The sequence below is a fragment of the Notolepis coatsorum genome, assembly GCF_963971535.1.
Source record: "Notolepis coatsorum genome assembly, chromosome: 10".
Classification (NCBI taxonomy): domain Eukaryota; kingdom Metazoa; phylum Chordata; class Actinopteri; order Aulopiformes; family Paralepididae; genus Notolepis; species Notolepis coatsorum.
This window is the reverse complement of record NC_140174.1, coordinates 62072377-62092566: the sequence shown is the minus strand read 5'-3', so window position 1 is coordinate 62092566 and position 20190 is coordinate 62072377. Positions and strand designations below refer to the sequence as shown.

The following is a 20190-nucleotide window of genomic DNA, read 5'->3' as shown; positions in this document are numbered from 1 at the left end:
GGATAATAGAACTGCCAAGGCTCCCCGATACTATCGATGACGACCATGACCCCATGACTTTGTGAACTGCCCGACCCCTCACAACAGACATTGAGTAGTGGACAGTGCGGTTAATCTGTCTCTGCTTAGCTAATTAGGTGGGACTAATTAGGAGGCGGCTGTTACAAAGGATCAGATTAAACCGAATATATATATTTATTGATTGATATATATTGCATAGTATTTGTATATCGTTTGATATCCCTTGTATATTCCTTGTACATATACACGGAATGTCCCTTTAGCCTAGTACAGACCATAATATTTCATTCTCCTATTGGACAGCGGTCCACAGGCGCCAGAGCCATGCCTCCGGAGTCAGGTTCAAAGTCACCATCAAGACATGTCTGTACATGCCCGGCCTTGCCCAGGGATACGAGACAGAAATGAGGTTGGCACTAGATTGTTCACCGTGCATATAAATATGGCGCAGGTGAATACAGAAGTAGAGTTACCCAATAAGTTGAAGCCTCACCCACGATACAACGTGCGGTGAAGTATGGCCTGTTTGGCCCCAAATAGAGCATTGAGACCGCGTGCGAATTAATAACTGAATTGTCAGAGTTTGGCGCTATACCGTCGAGTGCGACATATTTCTATTAGGTCAGTAATAGTCTATTTGTGTATAGTGTATCGTACGGCTAAAGTTCTACAGTGACCAGCATCACCAACGCTTCCTCGTATCAGCTAGGGTGCTTATCCAGGCTGGGCTGCTTTCATGGCGCTTTCACCCGAGGAGACCTAGACGAGAACCGTGTGGACATGTACACTGGATTAATCTACCCGACGACTACATAGCCCTTTGCGGCTGGATTATATTTGTTTTGGCCCTGTGATTTATGGAGCGGAGAATCGCCGACGCCTACACGTGTGGGATTTACCCTGTGAGGAGCCAAGTCGAGTCTGCGCCTCAGAGAGCCTGAGGCCGGCTAGCTTTCTTCACTGTGGAGCTACAGTCTACGGAGAACAGCTGTATTCGTCTGTGGATCAAGAGACTATTGCACCGTCTCCTGTACTTGGAGTCTCCTTAGTCATCGTTGACCAGACTCTCTACTACCGACAGATCCTCTACCCCCCCCCCCTTACAACCGGGGGGACCCTTCCAGTATCTCCCGCTATATATTACTAGTGTACCATAGATATAATTCCCTAAGATTCAGGTTGTATAATTACCTCCTGCGTAACCAGAGAATGGACATTCATTATTGATTTGCCTACGCACATTCCTTTGCCTTATAAGCGCATCCAAAGTAAATAGAGAAGTATATTATGTACCTTTTGCTGCAATAAATACTTGATTACACCTTTGTGTGGAACCGGTTCATTGTGGGAAGTGTTCATCATATTTATATATCATGTACTGTATGGCCAGTAATTAAAGTACATAAAGCGGTAGTGGTTTAATGATACCATACTTATCAATACAGTCAGGGAATTGTACCCCTCAGTTACAGCTAGCATGCTGGCTAGTGTCAGTATCTTGGTTAACGTTAACGTTAACTATCGCCTCTGTAACATGAGCTGCCTCGCCTGACTTCTCATTCTCCAGTATCTTTCGCGCAAAATAAAAATGAATGGGCTTCGACATGGCTGTATTGTCTGACTCAGACAGTGACGCTGATCAGTTTCCAGTCGCGTGACCACAGGAAACTCTACTGTGATTGGAACGTTTATGCGGCTGTGAACTGTGGGACTTGGAGTTTTGTACCGATTCTCGCAGCGGAGAAAAAAAAAGAACGAATGAGGCTGTAATCTGCACTGAGTTGCACGCCGTGCGAGTAATTGATTTTTCAAGTTCGCACACACATATTTTTAGGGGCATATGCAAGCAATATGGTTGCACTGTAGAGCCCTGCATAAGCCTCTTGTGTCGTTTTGTGTCTCCAGTTTATCAGCATATGTCCGTTTTGCAAGTTTTACAGCCTTGCGCAGAGTATAGACTGTAGCCTTGTACTCCTCCATGTTTCCTGACTCTCTGCCCAGGTTGTAAGCAGTGGTGCGAGAGTTCAGAGCTGCTCTGATAGTACTGTCCACCCACGGTTTCTGGTTTGGGAAGACCCGCACCTTTTTCATGGGGACAATACTGTCAGCGAGTGTTGTAATGAAGCTCACAACGGTGTCCGCGAACTCGCTGACGTCACTGGCGCTTCCTTGAAACATCCCCCAGTCTGCGTCCTCGAGAGCGGCCTGAAGCGTGGCCTGAAGCGTGGCCTCTGATTGGTCGGTCAATTTTTTTTGTCTCACGTGACACTCACGTGACACGACGGGGAGCATGAGCGTGAGAGAACATGCACCTCTTTGGGATTAACCCAGCCATTGTTCGTGAGGAGACAGACCCCACCGCCGACGCTCTTGCCGGAGGCTGCCGTGCGATCCGTTTGCGGTGAAGGAGTCCGAGGGAGAGATGCTATGGTCCGGAGTCGTTGGCTTGAGCCATGTTTCCGTAAAACACATGATGTTAGCGTCTCTCACCTCACGTTGGAAGCGGACCCTCGCTCTCAGATCATCTATCCTCCCCTCCAACGAACGTGCATTCGCCAGAAAGATGGATGGAATTGCTGGGCGGTAAGCAGATCTTTTTAACCTCAGCCTGATACCTCCACATCTCCCTCTGTGCCTCTTCCTGCCCGTTCCTTTGTCTGTCTTTGTCTTTGTTGACGTTGTCCTGCCTGATCTCCGTTGGCCATTCTAGGCATAAAGTGTCTCCAAACTCCTCTTTGAGTCCGGAGTTTAGGTCCATAAGTGTCTGGTGGTCGTATGACGTACCCGCCACGAGTTAACTCGTGGCTCTGGTCCACAACGGGTGGAATCGAAAGTCCTTAATGGGCTCCACCTATAAGCACTTTGAGTGACAGTCAGTCCACACAGTCTGCGAGAGAGAGAGAGAGAGAGAGAAAAAAGGCCGTTCTTTTTTCTCTGCCTCTCGCGGCAGCTTGTGGGGGGGGGGCCCTCCCTTCCTCCCTCTCTTCCTTTTTTTCTTTCTATCACTCTCCCGTTCGGAGGTGTGTGTGGCGCGGCAGGTCCCCCCCCCCCCCCCCCCCCAAGTGCTCCTGAATGCTCTCTATCTCTCTCCCTCCAGAGTGCACGCAGAGTATGAGGAAGTGGTTTCCACTCGCTGTGTACAGTCAGTCTATGTAGATTGTGGGCGGGCATTAGCTACAACCACAGAGCCAATCACATCACTGTCTGCTACCCAGAGCCTGAGTAACGTCATTCAGGCCTTCAAATCAGGATGGCCTAATTTACTGGAGAAGGAAATGATCTGAGCTGAATCAGAGCAATCCGCCAATATGGTATTTAGACACTAAAACACATTGATACTAACTCCTATTACTACAATACAATGCTAGAGACTGAAAAATGACATTTATAGTACATGTCCCCTTTAAAGAGTAAACTTTCTCTCTTTTTTTTTTTTATTCACCTGTCCAAGCTTTTTAAATATTTTAAATGATCTGTATCATTACAGTGAAGATGGAACAAAGCAGGGTTTAACTATTTGTTTCATTACAGTGAAGATGGAACAAAGCAGGGTTTAACTATTTTACAGTGAAGATAGAACAAAGCAGGGTTTAACTATTTCTATCATTACAGTGAAGATGGAACAAAGCAGGGTTTCGCATTTGAAGAGCTGCTTTGTAACCTGGCGTTGTTTCTCCAGACTCGTTCCTGAGAAGCCGCTCCAGTTCAGACCACGAGGCCACAGCCATGATGAAAGCCCAGTTCATGAGTCTATGGGATGGACTGGACACTGACTACCACTGTCAGGTACACACACACACACACACACACACACTCACTCACTCACTCACTCACTCACTCACTCACTCACTCACTCACTCACTCACTCACTCACTCACTCACTCACACTCACAAAGCTTTAAAAAAAAACCACAACCACATTATTAGTGTTTATAGTCAAATATTTAGTGATATCAATAATGGGGATCAATAACATGAAAATAGATAGAAATTGTAATTTCTCTCTCTCTCTCCTCCAGGTGATCATAATGGGAGCTACAAATCGCCCTCAGGATCTGGACCCTGCCATCCTCAGGAGAATGCCCACGAGATTCCACATCAACCAGCCTGTAAGGACACACACACTCACTAGGGATGCCCTGATCGATTGGCCAGCGATCGGTATCGGCCGATATTCAGTATAAATATGAGATCGGTGAATTCCGATAATGCTTTATTTTCGCCGATCGTGAAAACGATCGATGACACGTGCGGAAAACATGATCCAATTCTCAGCAGAGTTCTCACTCGCTTGCTCGCAGCTGCTGCTGCATGCCTTGCCCCTTCCCCCCTACCCCTCCCAGACCCATGTCAACAAATGCTCCGGCAGAGTCGAGTGCACCTCGAGTGATACTAGCTAACGTTACTGTTTAAACAAAATTACCCAGTCAACTATTCACTTTAGTGTAATACATGAGGCATTGTCTAACGTTATCTAGCTGGCTAGCTACTGATAGCTCCTGATATCAACGTCTAGTGATATCATCATTTTGGCAATCGTTTTCGCAGTAGTTGGCTAGTGTTGGCTAACTAGCTATCGTTCCGTGAGCTAACGTTAGCTACCTAGCTAACGTTACTGTTTAAACAAAATGACCCAGTAGGGCTGGGTGATATGGCCAAAAACGTTATTGCGATAAAATTATTTTCATATAACTCGATATCGATAATTATCGTCGATATAATGTCGGTCAAGTTTAATTAACTTCTTATGCCCGGTGGCGAATGTCCGGCGGCGAATGTCCCGAGAGTCGAGTTGATGTCGTCATCAGTCCGCGCACGTTAGCAGTTAGCCGACAAGCGGAGTATCTCATGACAATGTACTAAATATGACCCTAAAACACTCTCTTCCGCCCAATACATTGCAACGACGTCCACTGTATACCCCACACTACTATAAACGTGGCCTCAGAATTCACGCCACACACATACTCGGCACGTAAATATATAAAATAGCGCCGTGCAAGCTAATTATCATAGCCAGCCTGTTGTTTCTAAGCGGAGTATTCCATGACAATGTACTAAATATGACCCTAAAACACTCTTCCGCCCAATACATTGCAACGACGTCCACTGTATACCCCACACTACTATAAACGTGGCCTCAGAATTCACGCCACACACCCACTCGGCACGTAAATATATAAAATAGCGCAGTGCAAGCTAAATAGCCTAGCCAGCCTTGTTGTTGAGTCCTACCTCCGGGTCTCCTTCCGGGTCTTCTTCCGCTGTCGGCCATCTCCTTCACTGATTGGTTGTTAGTGCATGTGCTCATATCCAAGCTTGGAAAATCGATATCGAAACTTTGCGACCACGTTTCATGTTTATTTCGAGGAAATAATTTATCGCGATAGTTATTGTTATCGTTTTATCGCCCAGCCCTATGACCCAGTCAACTATTCACTTTAGTTTAATACATGAGGCATTGTCTAACGTTATCTAGCTGGCTAGCAGTAGCTACAGATAGCTCCTGATATCAATGGGTCTCATTCTCGAACGAATTTACGACAAAATATTTCGTCTTAGCCAGATTTCGGCCTATTTAAGACATATTAGGGCTGGGAGTGGGAGTCCTCAAATTTTCCTGAGATCTTATTTGAGAGCAGATCTAAGAGTGCTGAGGAGCACACTTAAATATGCTCTCAGCCCACGATCAAATCTCATGATTGATTGACTAATTTAAAATGTTATTATAACTTGACAGACTGTGTTCTCATAGTGATTCCTTCATGTTAACGCTACAGGCCTCCTTGGAATTAATTACTTGATCATAATTAAAATAAATGACAATATTTGTATGATAAGAAATTACGCATTTGATGTCGGAAAAATAAATAATATGGATTCATCTGATCACAGGGCAGCTGGATTAACCATATCTGAACCAGCTATTTTGGACAAATGTATAATTACTTTAATTACTCAGATATTCAAACACAATTATGCAATTATTGTGAAATGATTGAAAATAATAATAATTTAATGCCTTCTGTGGAATTTGCATTTCTTATTTGTTACACATCTGTTTTAATGATTAATTATATACATTTGAAAGAATGCAGGTCAACATGCAATGTATCCCATTGATTGGTATACAATGGGACAGACCTTTGTTTGATTGATTGATTGAAAACTTTATTAACAGATTGCAGAATGGGTACAGTACAGTACAGCTCAATTACATAAGGGGATGCAGACCAGAGAAAGAATTTCGTCTTGTTTACATCAGGGTCCCCCATTTTCAATTCATCATAACATATATGACACACACGACACAGATAGACAGTACTGCTACATCTATACATTTATGACATACCAGATTTGCAAATACAGTACTGTTTGTGATACAAAAAGAGTCCAGAAAAGAGAGTACATTTGACGTAGAAACTGTTGGAGGAGGTTGGGTAGGAGGGGTGGTAGACTTACACTGTACAAGCAAAACTGTACATTGGAATATTGACAACCATACTTGGTCATTTACTGTACATTGGAGGGGGTTGATATAGCTATGAACCTGCATTCCTTCGAATATATCATTAATCAATTAAACTTATATTGAAATACACTATATAGCCTATACACCAACACTGAAATGACAGTGGATAATTAAATAAGAACTAAAGCTAATCGGTGGAAATAGACTGCATTAATATTCCATAACAAGTCTTGTGTGCGCCTACGAATGAACAGTAGCCTATACTATAGGCTTAATTAGTTCATTCATTACGCCCGCCGGCCCGTAGGCTATATATATTATGTCATTCATTCATTCATATACAGTACTGCGCGCAAGCGTGTGTGTGTCTGTGTGTGCGCGCGCGCTGCGGCAGGTGTGTACCGCAAGCTGTATATGATGCCAATACATTAATCTAATCTAGTTTTGATGGGCGCAAGCGTGATTATGAAACCTAGCCGCATTTCTCGGAGACGCTCTCTGATTGGCACTGATTGACGCTAGGTTTCCTAATCACGCGGCTCTCAAAGCACTTCCGCCATTCCATTTCACACAGCTGCGTCAACAGTTGCTTTATAAGGACTGTCAGGGGCGTGGTTTGTATGCAAATGACCTGAGCGGGAACGCGCTTTGGAGTTTACGACAGAATGCCATTCTCCAAGCCGATATCAGATCATATAATTTCTGCAACCGTTTCAGCCACTTAAGACATATCTCCAGCACGTTCAGGACTCAGAGTGTACTTGTCATAGATTATGTCTCAGTGGTTCCAAGATAAGTCTTCCAGAATATATATTTGAAAAAATTTCGGGAATGAGACCCAATGTCTTATAACATCATTGGTTTTTGCAGCTGTTGGCTAATTAGCTATCGTGTTTCATAGCTGTAACTTAACACTGAGAACATCTTATAAGTTTCAGTGCATAGGAAAATACTTTGACTATAATGGTCAGAAGTAAATTAACTTAGATACTGTTATGCTCAACACCCAGTACTATTCACTTAATTTCTAAGATTAGATTAGATAATTTAGACAGGACTTTGAAAATGCCTGTGTTAGACCTACAGTATAATACTGCCAGCTGCTATAAGAAAACCAAAAACGATCGGTATCGGCAGTGTATCGGCCGATATGACTCATAGACGATCGGTATTGGTGGCAAAAAACGTGATTGGGGCATCCCTAACACTCACACATGCACACACAAACTATGTTCTGCTCTCTCCTATTGTTTCTAAGAATAAGTACTGAGGCTTATTATTATATCTGATACTGTTTACTTACTAAAATGTCATTTCTCCTCCCGCAGGGTATGAAACAGAGAGAGCTGATTCTCAAGCTGATACTGGAGAACGAGAGTGTAAGTTAGCTAACAACACTGCTTTGTGTGTCGTTGTGTGTGTGTGAGCATGTGTGTGTGTATTTCTGTGTTTATGTATTTGTGTATTGTGTATGTCCTTCGCATTTGTTCTCTATTGTACTTCTTGCGATTCACAAACATGATCCATGTCTTTCAGTCTACATGTAGCTATTTCATGTTTCTTTTGTCAAAATGTAGATTTCTGGCTTGTTTACAGATATGTCACATTTTACTTAAACAGTGTCTGGGTTTTTATAATCGGTGACAGTGGGTCTTATTGATAAATATAAATACAGCTGTTCACACGTAACAAGGTCTCATTACAGTGTGTTTATCGATGTGACTCTGAAGGCTACTTTCCCCCAAATGCGTGTTTCCAGGTCGACTTGACGGTGGACCTTAGCGACATCGCCAAGGAGACGGAAGGCTTTTCAGGAAGTGACCTCAGAGAGATGTGTCGTGATGCTGCACTGCTCTGCGTTAGGGACTTTGTTCACATGCAGTCTAATGACAGGTAACACACACACGCGCATCCTCGTGTTTTACATGTAAGGACATTTGGTTGACATGGTTTAATTCCCAAAGCACTAATCCTAACTTGCCAAAGCAAACATATTACAGACGACAACAACAAAAAAGTATTATAGAACAACAAAACATTAACTCAATCAGCGCCGGACCCGATGATAGTCGGGTTAACTCGCCAACCGTTCAGCGCCAGACCCGAGTATAGTCGGGTTTTCATATTTATTCCTTTTATTCAATATTTCCATTCATTACAGGCACACGGACATCTGGGTTAACATGGGGAATCATCCTGAGAATGCCAAAGTGCAATACCGGCCGCATCCACCCAGGTGGCAGTATCGAGCACCCTTTGAAACATTATATCTTGGCCTGTGCGTCGATCAAGTGTCTCCGGTCGGATTTCTATTGGTCGGGCAAGGGGGGGCGGTTATAACGGTCGAATTGAGAAGCGTGAATTGCTCCCGGTGCATGATGTGTGGCGGATTATGTTGGTGACACGATCGACACCAATACTGGGACTCGTGATCAGATAATTGGAATATTCTTTTTGGGGTACATCCCCAAAGTGAAGTTAAGGGCTATATGATATCAATCCTGCTGTGATCCAATCATGACTTCACCTCGATCACAACATGTGTCTGTAACGTTACTCCACAGCGCATGTCGTTGGTGACGATCAAAGCATAAAAAAACGACCCCCCCCCACACCCTTTCATGCATTCATGATGAAACATAATACCGATAATATAGATGTGATTTCGAAATAGTAGCGTGTACAGGCGAGAAATGGCAATGTTTTTAGTGAATTGCACGTATTGCTGCATAGCGTCCTTTTCTGGGATTAGACAGAATTACTCTAAAACTATAGTCATAATCACCACGGTATAAAACGGGAATGTATGGATGAAAGACTTATTTCTTTAACACATATTGAACGATAGTCGATGTTAAATGGGCCATAATATTGTATCCATAGCTATAATATAAAATATAGTTATAGCCCTGCAAACACCGCCACATATTCCTATATTTTAGAGCGTCTGCCTTTTAACAACACATCACACATCGCTGTGGCGTCCATTGAGTTAACAACAAAAACTAAATGGTGAATGACATCATGCCATCTCTCCTTCTCTCTGTCTATTGGTCTATGTTCATCCAACAGGTTCACCTCCAGAAATAACACTCAGGTTCTCTCTTCTCCCATCCCTCCGCTTTGTCCCTATGTCTCTCACCCCTCTCTCTCTCCCTGTGTCTCTGTCTCTCCCTGTGTCTCTTCCTGTGTCTCTCTTTCTCCCCATCTCTCTCGTCTATTTTTCTCTCATTCTCCCTCTGTGTCTCTCCCCCTCTGTCTCTGTTTTTCTCTCTCTACCCCCCCCCCCCCCCCCTCTCTGGCTCTCCCTCCCCCTCTCAGTGAATCAGAGGACTACATCCGTCCCATCCACCAGACAGACCTCCAGAAGGCCATCAGTAAGATGAGGAAGTCTAAAACTGCAGGAGGTCAGGGTGCCTTGATGCACGCTGCACTGGACTGAACATGCAGACACCGACACACATGCACGCACACATATGTAAATATGCACTTGTATGAACGACACAGTTGTGCACACAATTTTGAACAACACTGACACAAAAAGCAGACACAGTCATGTGTCCACACACACACACACACCACACACACAGAAACACATAGCTGTTGTATCCCAGTCTAGCCTCTTGGGTGTTGGTTCCATCCACTCGTAGTTAATTTATCTGGGTACGCGCTCACCACTGGACCTCTAGGTCTATTCATTCAACATAATCAGGAACTCTGTATATAGACGCTGGCTGTAAAATACTCTATGTGCCACTTCTATGTTTTCTGTTGATAATATTACTTAGGTGTTAGGTGTAAACGCGACGATACACAAGCAATTCCTTTGAGAAAGTGTAGATCGGTAATTCTGTCAACAATTGAGTCATTGAAGAATAGTTTAATTCTGTTTAGAAATGTTTTTGGACAGGGCGGTCAGGTGGCGTAATGGAGATTGCGTTCGTCACCAAACCCCGGAGCAGCTAGATTCGCCTGTTTGAATCCAGCTCACAGCTCCGGGGTTGTCACCAGCTTGGCTGGCCGTTCACACTAAATACAATTGGCAGTATTAGAGGGTGGGAGAAGCTGGCGGGGTGGGTCCGGGTCGTTGTAAAACAGCGACTCCTACAGTTCAGTCGGGGTGCCTGCTAAGCGCGGATAGGACTGGAGTGGGATAGTGTGAACCTTCCACACGCTACGCCCTCTCAATGAGAATCCGCGCTGCCAGGTGAAAAGAAGCGGTTGATTGGCTGGACGTGTGTCGGAGGAAGCACGTGGTAGCCTCCACTCTCCCAGACCGACTGTGGGGGGTAAGTGCGCAGCGACCAGGAAGGGGATTGGGAATTGGCATAACGACTAACATTGGGATGGGAGAAAATCAGAGGAAAATGGAGGGGGAAAAAGATCAATTATAAAAAAAAAATAATGTTTTTGGACAGCCCATGTTTTAGCAGTTGTAAAGTTGATGCTAATTACTTGGAGTGTCACCTGAAAGGATCTATACTGTCTTTAACTATGAATGTCGGCAACAAACTTAAGAAAATTAGGTTTCAAAACATTGTTTGTCAAATAACTTAAAACGCACAGTGCAAGGTGTAATACAATTTCTATTTGTTGTCACAATAGAGGCCTTGCACACAATGTTTGTGTGGCTTGTCTCCCTTCAAAATGGCTACCTGTATGGCTATTGGTAACCACTTCTGAAAGAGAAGGCCTGATTTCTGTGCAGTGGTAGAGCAGGTAAAACACTGGAAAAGCATGGTATTACTGTTCGAATGCAACTTGTTTACAAGATCCAGGAGTAGAAAACCTCCCTGTGGAAAAAATACCCAATACATTATATTACACGTAACAGCTGTTGTTTTGCACAAAGCAACCGTTGTCTCTTCCAACATGGAGGACAGGCATTCTAAAAATTCTGTGAAAGGCCTCTATTGTTGTCATTCCGTAGTTGTCCGTCTACATTCACTCCTACCGTTACTTGTGTATCGTGGCTTTTAGACAAAAGAGAGAATCTTCTTCTCTCTTGAGTATCTATTAAGAAGGACTTGGGGCAGGGGAGAGATTTCCCAAAACCATGCCAGCGACTTTAACCAGTGATCACACTGAGCAGCTGAAGTCAAAGCGCTACGTCTCATCTCGTTCTCTACAGTCTCGTGAGCGTCAACAACGCGCCTCACATGTACACCTGTTGATTAGATTCCAGAACCTTTTAGTTTATATTCTCGAAAAGAACCACACATTTATTACTTTATTGTTTATCTGAACTAAGACACCATCACACCAGCAATGTGTGCAGCGGAGGAAGCCATCTTTCTCTGTCTCACTCTCTCCACACAGCGTTCCTGGACAGTGTGAGACTGGCAAATTCACTTGTGTAACAATATTCGAGGGGATCAATTCCAGGATCCGCTGGAGTCGATTCTACTCTGGAATCCATTCCACGGCTTCAAGAGTTGACTCTCGATTTTGCAAGTGTCAAGGAATTGGAATAATCAATTCTTTTTGGAATCGACTCCCGGCCCTGCTCACAAACGTTGGCCGAGTGTTCTACGGTAGCATAACAACGGTTGCCATAGCGTTCTGCCAGCCGTGCCTCACAATGAGAATCTCAAGGCTGATCACCTCCTTAGCGCTAATATGATTTTGGGAAAGCCAAACCTGTTTTTTTTGTGCGTGTGTGTGGTTGTGAATGAGATTAAGTTATATCGTGCATGTTCTATTAAGTTGATTTCGCTCTGTCTCTCTCTGTAGAGTTGGAGACCGTCATAGCATATGTTTGTAACAAGAGCGTGATACTGGCGGCACGCTGCCATCTCACAGTAAAATCACCCTACGCTCTAGAAAGCGGAAAGTTACACAAAAGGAGATGTGTAAATATGAACAGTGCGCAAAAGGAGATGTGTACCGTAAATAATATGAACAGTGCACACGGATGACGTCTGAGGAATGTTTACAGTAATATGAAAGCATGGATTGCAATTCTTGACAGTTCAGAAAATAGGCCTACGGTAAATTGATTTCCAATTGTCCGATTTCAGACATTTTCTTTGGTGTGTAAAAGAAAGAAAAGAAAAAAAGGAAACGTTTCTGTTCATTCATGCCATAATGTGAAGTGAACCCTTGACGTGGCTGAAAGTGAATTGAAGCCCAGTCCTGCTTACAGGGCCTTCTTTCCTCTAGAGTAGACGGATGCACCCAGAGTCCTAGGTAGAGTTTGGACACAGTGGTTTTCATTGGTAGCCATGTTGGCTCCACAGTCCTGCTTCCATGGCTGCTGCAAAGTAGCTGGGCTATTCTAATGCTAACTGATCTTCAAAAGTGGGAGTGGAGAGACGTGGGAGTAACATGGCCACCCATTAGTACAACCTGGCCAAACTCTCAATCAACGGCTCTGGGTTCAGAAGATAGAAGATCACCATGGTAACCGGATGCTAAATGTGTGATGTGTAAAATATGTCATTGTATTTGTTATCCATTAAGTGTACTTTTGAACGATTGGTACAGTTTCTAACAACTGAGTCCTGATTCTGGATGAAATTGGGATGAGCAGGAATAAAGAAAACATCTGTCATCTTAGACACAAAACTGTTTTAATATACTGTACTGTATATGTCAGGGCGTAGTCGCCACCAATGGAGGCATTTGACATCAAGGGAATTAAAAGAAACATGACTTGTATGTTCCGTCTAAGCTGTAAATATCTTATAAAAAAAGAGGTTCCATTGTTAGTGTGACGCACACTGGACATTGCGATTGAAATTGGGAATATTCTTTTTTTATGTTTTCTTAGTGGTAAATCTCGTCAGTGAAAATGTGTGCAACTGCCAATGAATGATAAAACGGAGAACTTGGAAAGAGCAAGATTTTTTTGGTCTGTATTGACGATATACAAGTTGGAATTCTGCTCTGGGATCAGATCCCTTTTTACATAATCATATTCTTTAGGACAATAAGAAACTGTCCCTGTATCAGCGCTACTACTCTTGAGACTTCATTGACGCAGGAACTGAAAATCAGTGGTTCTCAATGTAGGGTCCAGGGACCCCCGGGCGTCCTGGAGGGGATTCCAGGGGGTCCCCAGAAAACAACGGGGAGTTTAATTTTACTCAATGAGATAATGTATAAGAAGGATCCTTCTGATTACAGGTTTCCACTATCTCTTCAACTATGGTTATGGAATTCTTTAATACATCAAATAACAACTAAAGTACTGGGATGGGGGATCGAAACTTATCTTGGCCTAATGTGTATTCATGTCGGACTCCTTTGAGAACCACAGGTGTGACAGATCTGAGATTCTTCCATGCTATTGGTGGGCTGTATTGGAATCTGGGGCTGGTGAGATTTCAGTCCAGGGCAAGAAAGACCGTAACAAAGCACCAGATATGATGTTGATATATTGTAACAGATGGGGAACTCTATTTGTGGTGGCCCGTCAGCATCTATTGCGTCTAATATGTGGTCGGCCGCCACAAGTAAAACTGAGAATTACTGTTCCAAATTCATTGTGTTTTCACAGCCATGAAACCATCAGATCCATGCCTTTTAAACCTCTTGTTTGGCTTGCAAGGCTAATCATTTGTTGGGAGGTGAGGAGATATTTAAGTAGTTAACATATAACCAGTACATTTGTTTAAACAAGCAATGCTTTTTTTTTTATACTGACATATGTGAATATGTATAAATGATTGGTATGTTGTACTGCTGTTGATTTTGAACTACTAGTATTGTCTGCATTTTGTTTTGGACTTTCTTTTATTTGACATTACTGGGACTGATGTGCTTTATTTGGATTCTGCAGGAATAAAAATACACCAAATCCATCATTTCTGTTTTATGAAAGTATTTATCTACATACAATAATTCCATAAACAGTGAGCAATTCATTTGATAAAGATGCCACTCTGTAGTTATTGCTTAAGTTATTGTAAATTTGTAATTTGTAGCAATAAGGTACTTTGTATAAACAAGAATGGCATGGTAAATGATGAGCATTGGTCTTTAATAAATGCTAGATCTTAAAAGAGGTCCAATTATGTGGGAAACACAATTTTAAACATTTGTTGATTAATTTCACAATTGAATGAAGCCACAAAATCCTTTACCTTCACCTACACATTTTTAGAGTGGAGCACTAGTGACAAATAACTCTTCACAATAGGAATCATAGTTATCTTATTATAGCCACATGTAGGATGTATGTGATTGGCACCAGTCAATCATTGGGTTGATTCTTACCCTCACAAGGGACATAGCCCTTGTGAAGCCTCTATCTAGCCCCTGTCCCTCATCAGGGAAAATCAACCCACATAACCCAATGATTGACAGGTGCCTCACAGTATGTTTGCCTATAATAAGCTGTACAATAAAGAATGAAAGACTGGTTTGTCTGAAACTGTTGGAAAATCTTTATTAAAGCTTTTCAATAAAAACCTGTGGGACAATATTTGGCAATAACCATTCTTAAAACAATTCCACAGGAAATATTTATGTCCCCCATATCCTGCATTGGCAAAATATTTCAGCACACAGCAGTTTTATCAAGTACAACATAATAGGGATGGGCGTGAGTAATCGCGATTACTCGTAGCTGAGAAAAATCATTCTTAAATTATTAATAATTTTTTTAAACATTTGTTTCACATGTATGTGTAAGATTATAACTGTTGGTTTCCTTAAACATATATACGTGAATGAACAAAATTAAGTTTAAAAAAATGTCCCCCGTTGTTTCCCCCTTTACGAGTAATACACGATCACTAGAGTATAGCATGCGATCAATCGATCTGGATTTGTCTTAAAAATACCCATCCCTACAACATAACCCCCAACCACCTCTAGAAATCACTCATAAGAAGCAAAGCAAATCAAACCATCAGAAGAGAAAGAAAATAAACAAGAGAAAAAACGAATTGCAAAAGGTCCCACTCCCTATTGAGAAGTAACTGGTGATGACAGCAGTACTGTATGAAGGCACTCTGCTTCTAAAATCTCTAAACCTCAACAATATTGGCACCTAATGGCAATCAGAAGAAATCTCTTGAGAATCCATCAAGACATTAAACAAAGGAATACATTAAGAAAAATCAAACTTAAATATATAAAGCTAGGAATTCTTACAGAGAGAAACAATTCAACTAGGACCCTGTGTTCCTGAATGTAGTGGATAGGCTGCACGATTAATCGTTTTTTAATCAAAATCGCGATTTGGAATGATGCAATTATCAAATCGCTAAAGCCTGCAAAAAAAGATATATATATATATTTTTTTAACCAGGAAGTCCCATTGAGATACAAGATCTCCTTTGCAAGGGAGACCTGGGCCCCGTACCTGGATAACTGAGTTAGCCGGATAACTTTCGGTCAAGTCTGACTTAAGCCGGACTTTCCCGTTCCCCGAAGCGCGATTGTCTAAATCACCATGACAACAGATCAAAAAGTTTGAGCCTGGTCGAGAGCAGGGTTAAGTTCAAGTTAGCCGGATGAACCATAGCCACGCCCCCGCAAAGAATTGACAGCTCGTTTCCTGAAATTATTCCCACAGTCTACGATCTGCATTATACCATTCTGAATTACGTTTTTGTGCTCCATTCTTCCAGAGGGGGCTTTTGAAATGTAAAATAGACCCAAAATGCTGATACTAAATTCACTTTGTCCTAAATAATGCACGTTATATACCGTGGCGCTCGCTCGGTGCGATGTACACATTATGTGGTTATTATAACAACGCGCAGCATTGCAAATGTGAATCCTGCGGGGATATCCTTAATGATTGAAACCTATCGCTCGTTTGGCTCTGATTCCTTTCATATTCTCCGCTGTGGATGAGGAGCGAGGAAGGAGAGGAGCGCCTGGATTTTGTTTCATTCAAGCATAAAATTGAAGTGTCTATGCGTGGATTGTGGATCTTGTGTGATATTGTAACTGGGATTAAAATGTCTGATGAGATGCGCTGTTTGACGGATTTGAGAAATTTAATGAGCCGTTGACGTCACATTAATGAATGAGAATAAAGAGATAAAACTTCATTCAAAATAAAGAATATTCTAAACACGGGTCTCTCGTTCATTAATGTATAAACAATGAATGTATCCCATCTGGCACAGTGGCGCAGCGGTAGTGCTCAATCCTGGCAACCGGTGTTCGAAACCCCGTGTTTCCAATATAATTTTTTGGAATAATGATTATACGCAGAAGTAGCCTAGTTTTAAGTTAAAATATTATAAATCTACATGCATTGAGGATGTCATTCTTTATATAGCTCTCAACGTGCACCAAATTGAATTATTCCTACATTGCAAAAAGAAGGAAAAGACTAGGAGAAGTGGGATTCGAACCCGGGCCGCCTGTGTGAAAGTCAAAAGCAGACACCGTTACACCACAGTGTAGATAAGTAAAAGATCCACCATACATCAATCAATGGGTAAGCGAGCCGTGTCCTTATTCCGTATAACAGTTTAACTAATTATTTTCGCTAGCAAGATCTCATTTGATTATCCATTCCATAAACCTACTGCCAGCAGGCAATTTTAAAGAAATATAATCTGATTGATTGGGGTAATGAGGGACTTAAAATTTGCCTATAGATAACGCATTTAACTTGTCGGCGAGGCGATTGAGCCGTAATGCAATCTGTTAATAAAGTTTTAAATCAATTAATCAATCAATGCCGTTAGAGAATCAGGATCTCTGCTATCGATACGTGATGGCTTTTCAACTGAAGCGGCCGCGTGCACTTATCCTGGGTCTCAAGTCTGGTTTGAGTTAACGAGACTGAATCCACCTTCGAGGAACATGAAAATCCCGGCTTCAAACATCGGGTTAACTGAAGCTGGATAATGGGACCCTTGATCGACTTAGTTGAACCAGGTACAGGGAATAGGGCCCTGGCCAAGATGACAGCAATAACATTTGCAATACATCACACAGCAATAAAATGTGCGATACATCACACAAGAACATCATAAATGTGCATGTATACAATATACAATACATCACATGTAAACACAAAAACACAAAGCAGAATAGTCTACATGATAGTAAAAGTGTATATCTCTCTACTGGTTCAATTAATGTAGAAAAGTAGAAAAACGTTGCACTATAAAAACTAACTGGATAGTTGATGATAATAAACATTTAACTTCATTAGCTGAAGTATTCTAAAATCATTTAAGCCATTCTCCTTGTCTGTGTGTGTGTGTGTGTGCACGCGTCTCATATCTGGTCTGACATCAGAGGAGTTTGATAGTATTTACTGAGGATTGCCAGATAATGTTGATATTTAAACACAAAACAAATACAAAATAAATATACATGATCATGCAACATAAAAAAAATTGTTGTAGGAACAGTTTGGGAGAGGGAGGTAAGGGGTTTTAGATTGTGTGTTGTGAAGTTTACTTCAGAGAGGGAGAGTAAAGTACAGAAAAAAAGGTACCGTTGGGTACCGTACCGGTATCGATTCCCAGGTAAAAAGAAACATTTTCAGACTCGGTGTCCCGAACAGACCCACCGCGTAGGCCAGATGCAAGCCGCATTTTACAATAAACCTCTGTGGGGCTGCTTAAAAAAAATTATAATCGCAAATGTAATTGCAATCGGTCAGAAAAATCACAATTAGATTATTTCCCAAAATCGTGCAGCCCTATAATAAAAACACATTTCCTCAACAGCAAAGTTGGCAAACGTTAGTCAACTTAGCCACGCACCATATTAAATAACCTTATATTGCGCTGGCAAAATAATATGGTGGACAAATTATTATTTAACATATACCTATTCTAGTTATGATAGAATAATGTACAAAAAAATTTCAATGCCTACCAGCTCAATGATATTATTGTGCGTAGCTAGGCTGACCAAAATTACCGTCTTTGGCTAGCTTCACTATTGGGCTAATCTCCGGAAATGAAACAAACTTTTAACCCACATTGTGAATAATAATAAGAGATGTGCAAGGATAATTACTGTAACGTTATACAGTAGACATGTGGTTTCCCTGTCATTTCCTGGATCAGCGGTGGTTGAGGGTAAACATACTAAAACCTTTATATACATATTACACAGTATAGTAAGTATATAACTTTTATATATTTGTATACACTATAAACTAGTGTTTTCTGTAGCTGTTGTGGTCCACCACTGCTGAATGATATACAGAGGAAGCAGCACTGCAGTTGATGAATTACACTAGAACCTAATTTAACCAAACCAGACATTCAAACCACCTGTGAGGTATTATGAAGTCTCCTGCTGTCAGTTACGTTACCGGTTAAGTCAGTTATATATCAACTGGCCTCGCGTCTCGCTCTGCCTTCTGAGATAACCCATTATCTCTAGCACCTAGTGTGCTCCGGGAAACAAAACAAATGCGTCCCCTATATTACGCCGGAAGTGGTCACGCCTCACCCTTCCTCATTCGTTTCCAACGCGGAAGCAACTAGATGCACTTCGGAACTGGAGATTGTTATGAAGCAGAAGGAGAAATTACACAATGTTGGGAATTCGCCAGAAGTTCGCCAGCCCCCGGAACCTTCTCGGCACGTCCTGACAGCACGACGGCCCTATCCTGTTTGTTCCTCGTCGCATGACAGCAGACCGAGGGACTTCGCGCGACGGTTAGCAGTCGAGCTACGTCGCAACCAGGTAGGACCTGCACTAGTGCAGGCATTGGTATATGTAATACTGCTCGTTGTCTCGTGAGACAGCCGGGTGATCTATTGGCGCGGGGGCGGGATATTTGGATAAACGTGGTCATCATGACTCACTTTTGGATGTTCTTCCAAGTATCCTAGCGCGCGCAGCTAATGCTAATGCTACAGTGTTGGGGCGCCGTTTCCCATGTACCCCGCCGAGGGCTGTCTTTACGGTCTTTCCTCCTCTTAACCATTCATGCTGACGGTCAATCGGTGTCTAATGTTGGGGGTTTAGCGGAGGCTTATTTACCCTTTACATGGGTGGATGGGCTGACGACAGGGCTCAGGGCAGGTGTGCTTTTTGTGAATCTATGAATTGAAAATGGGGGACCCTGATGTTTTCTCTGGTCTGCATCCCCTTAACAATTGTGTGTATTGGGCTAGCCCATTCTGCAATATGTTAATAGAGTTTTCATTCATTTATCCCTTCACAGGTGCACACCGCAGTGGGGGTTGTTACATGACTACTAGTGGAGCAGTGCTTCACTAGTAGTAGACTTTGGTCAGCAGCCACCACTGGTGTTCCGTGCTTAGTGAAGCAGGTGGCATCAGTCCTTTGCCCTGACATGGTGAAACGGTGTCCCACCCGGCTGACGCCATGAGGCGAGTCAGCCCGGCAGGTGGCCTGATGAAGCTTATGCCGCTGCGGTACGGAATTGAGCAGCAACTGACAACATTGCTCAATTGGCTGCTTTTCTGTCAAAAATGGTGTTGGGTGGTGGGGCCTTAGGGCCAGCCGACGTCAACCATTGAGCAAGGTTTTGAGGTTATTCAGCTTTTGACCTAGCTGCAAGCTATAACCGCAGGGAGGGCTAGGCTGCTGTCAACGGTTGTTCACAGGCATCTTTGGTTGGAGAAATCTCCCCTTGAGGAGGGGAGGGGTCTCCTCCTCAGGGCTCCCCTCTCCGCGGGTGGACCTTGGTCTGTCCACGGAGGCGTGGGCGCTATTTGACCTGGGCTCCACGCCGCCCCACACCGCGCAGCCAGAGCTGAGAGCACGGCCTCGCCAGCGGCTGCGGC

At 42.9% G+C, this 20190-nt stretch overlaps 1 protein-coding gene across 1 annotated transcript in view; it reads left to right on the top strand.

Moving 5' to 3' along the window:
- Positions 1 to 14301, top strand: part of atad1b (ATPase family AAA domain containing 1b) — a 41781-nt gene extending 27480 nt beyond the window's left edge. The window contains exons 6-10 of the mRNA XM_084322495.1: positions 3701 to 3807; positions 4041 to 4130; positions 7822 to 7872; positions 8253 to 8386; positions 9815 to 14301. Coding sequence (XP_084178621.1) covers positions 3701 to 3807; positions 4041 to 4130; positions 7822 to 7872; positions 8253 to 8386; positions 9815 to 9935 — 503 coding nt within the window. The 3' untranslated portion in view covers positions 9936 to 14301. The remainder of the gene's footprint in view (positions 1 to 3700; positions 3808 to 4040; positions 4131 to 7821; positions 7873 to 8252; positions 8387 to 9814) is intronic.
- Positions 14302 to 20190: the final 5889 nt, after the last annotated feature.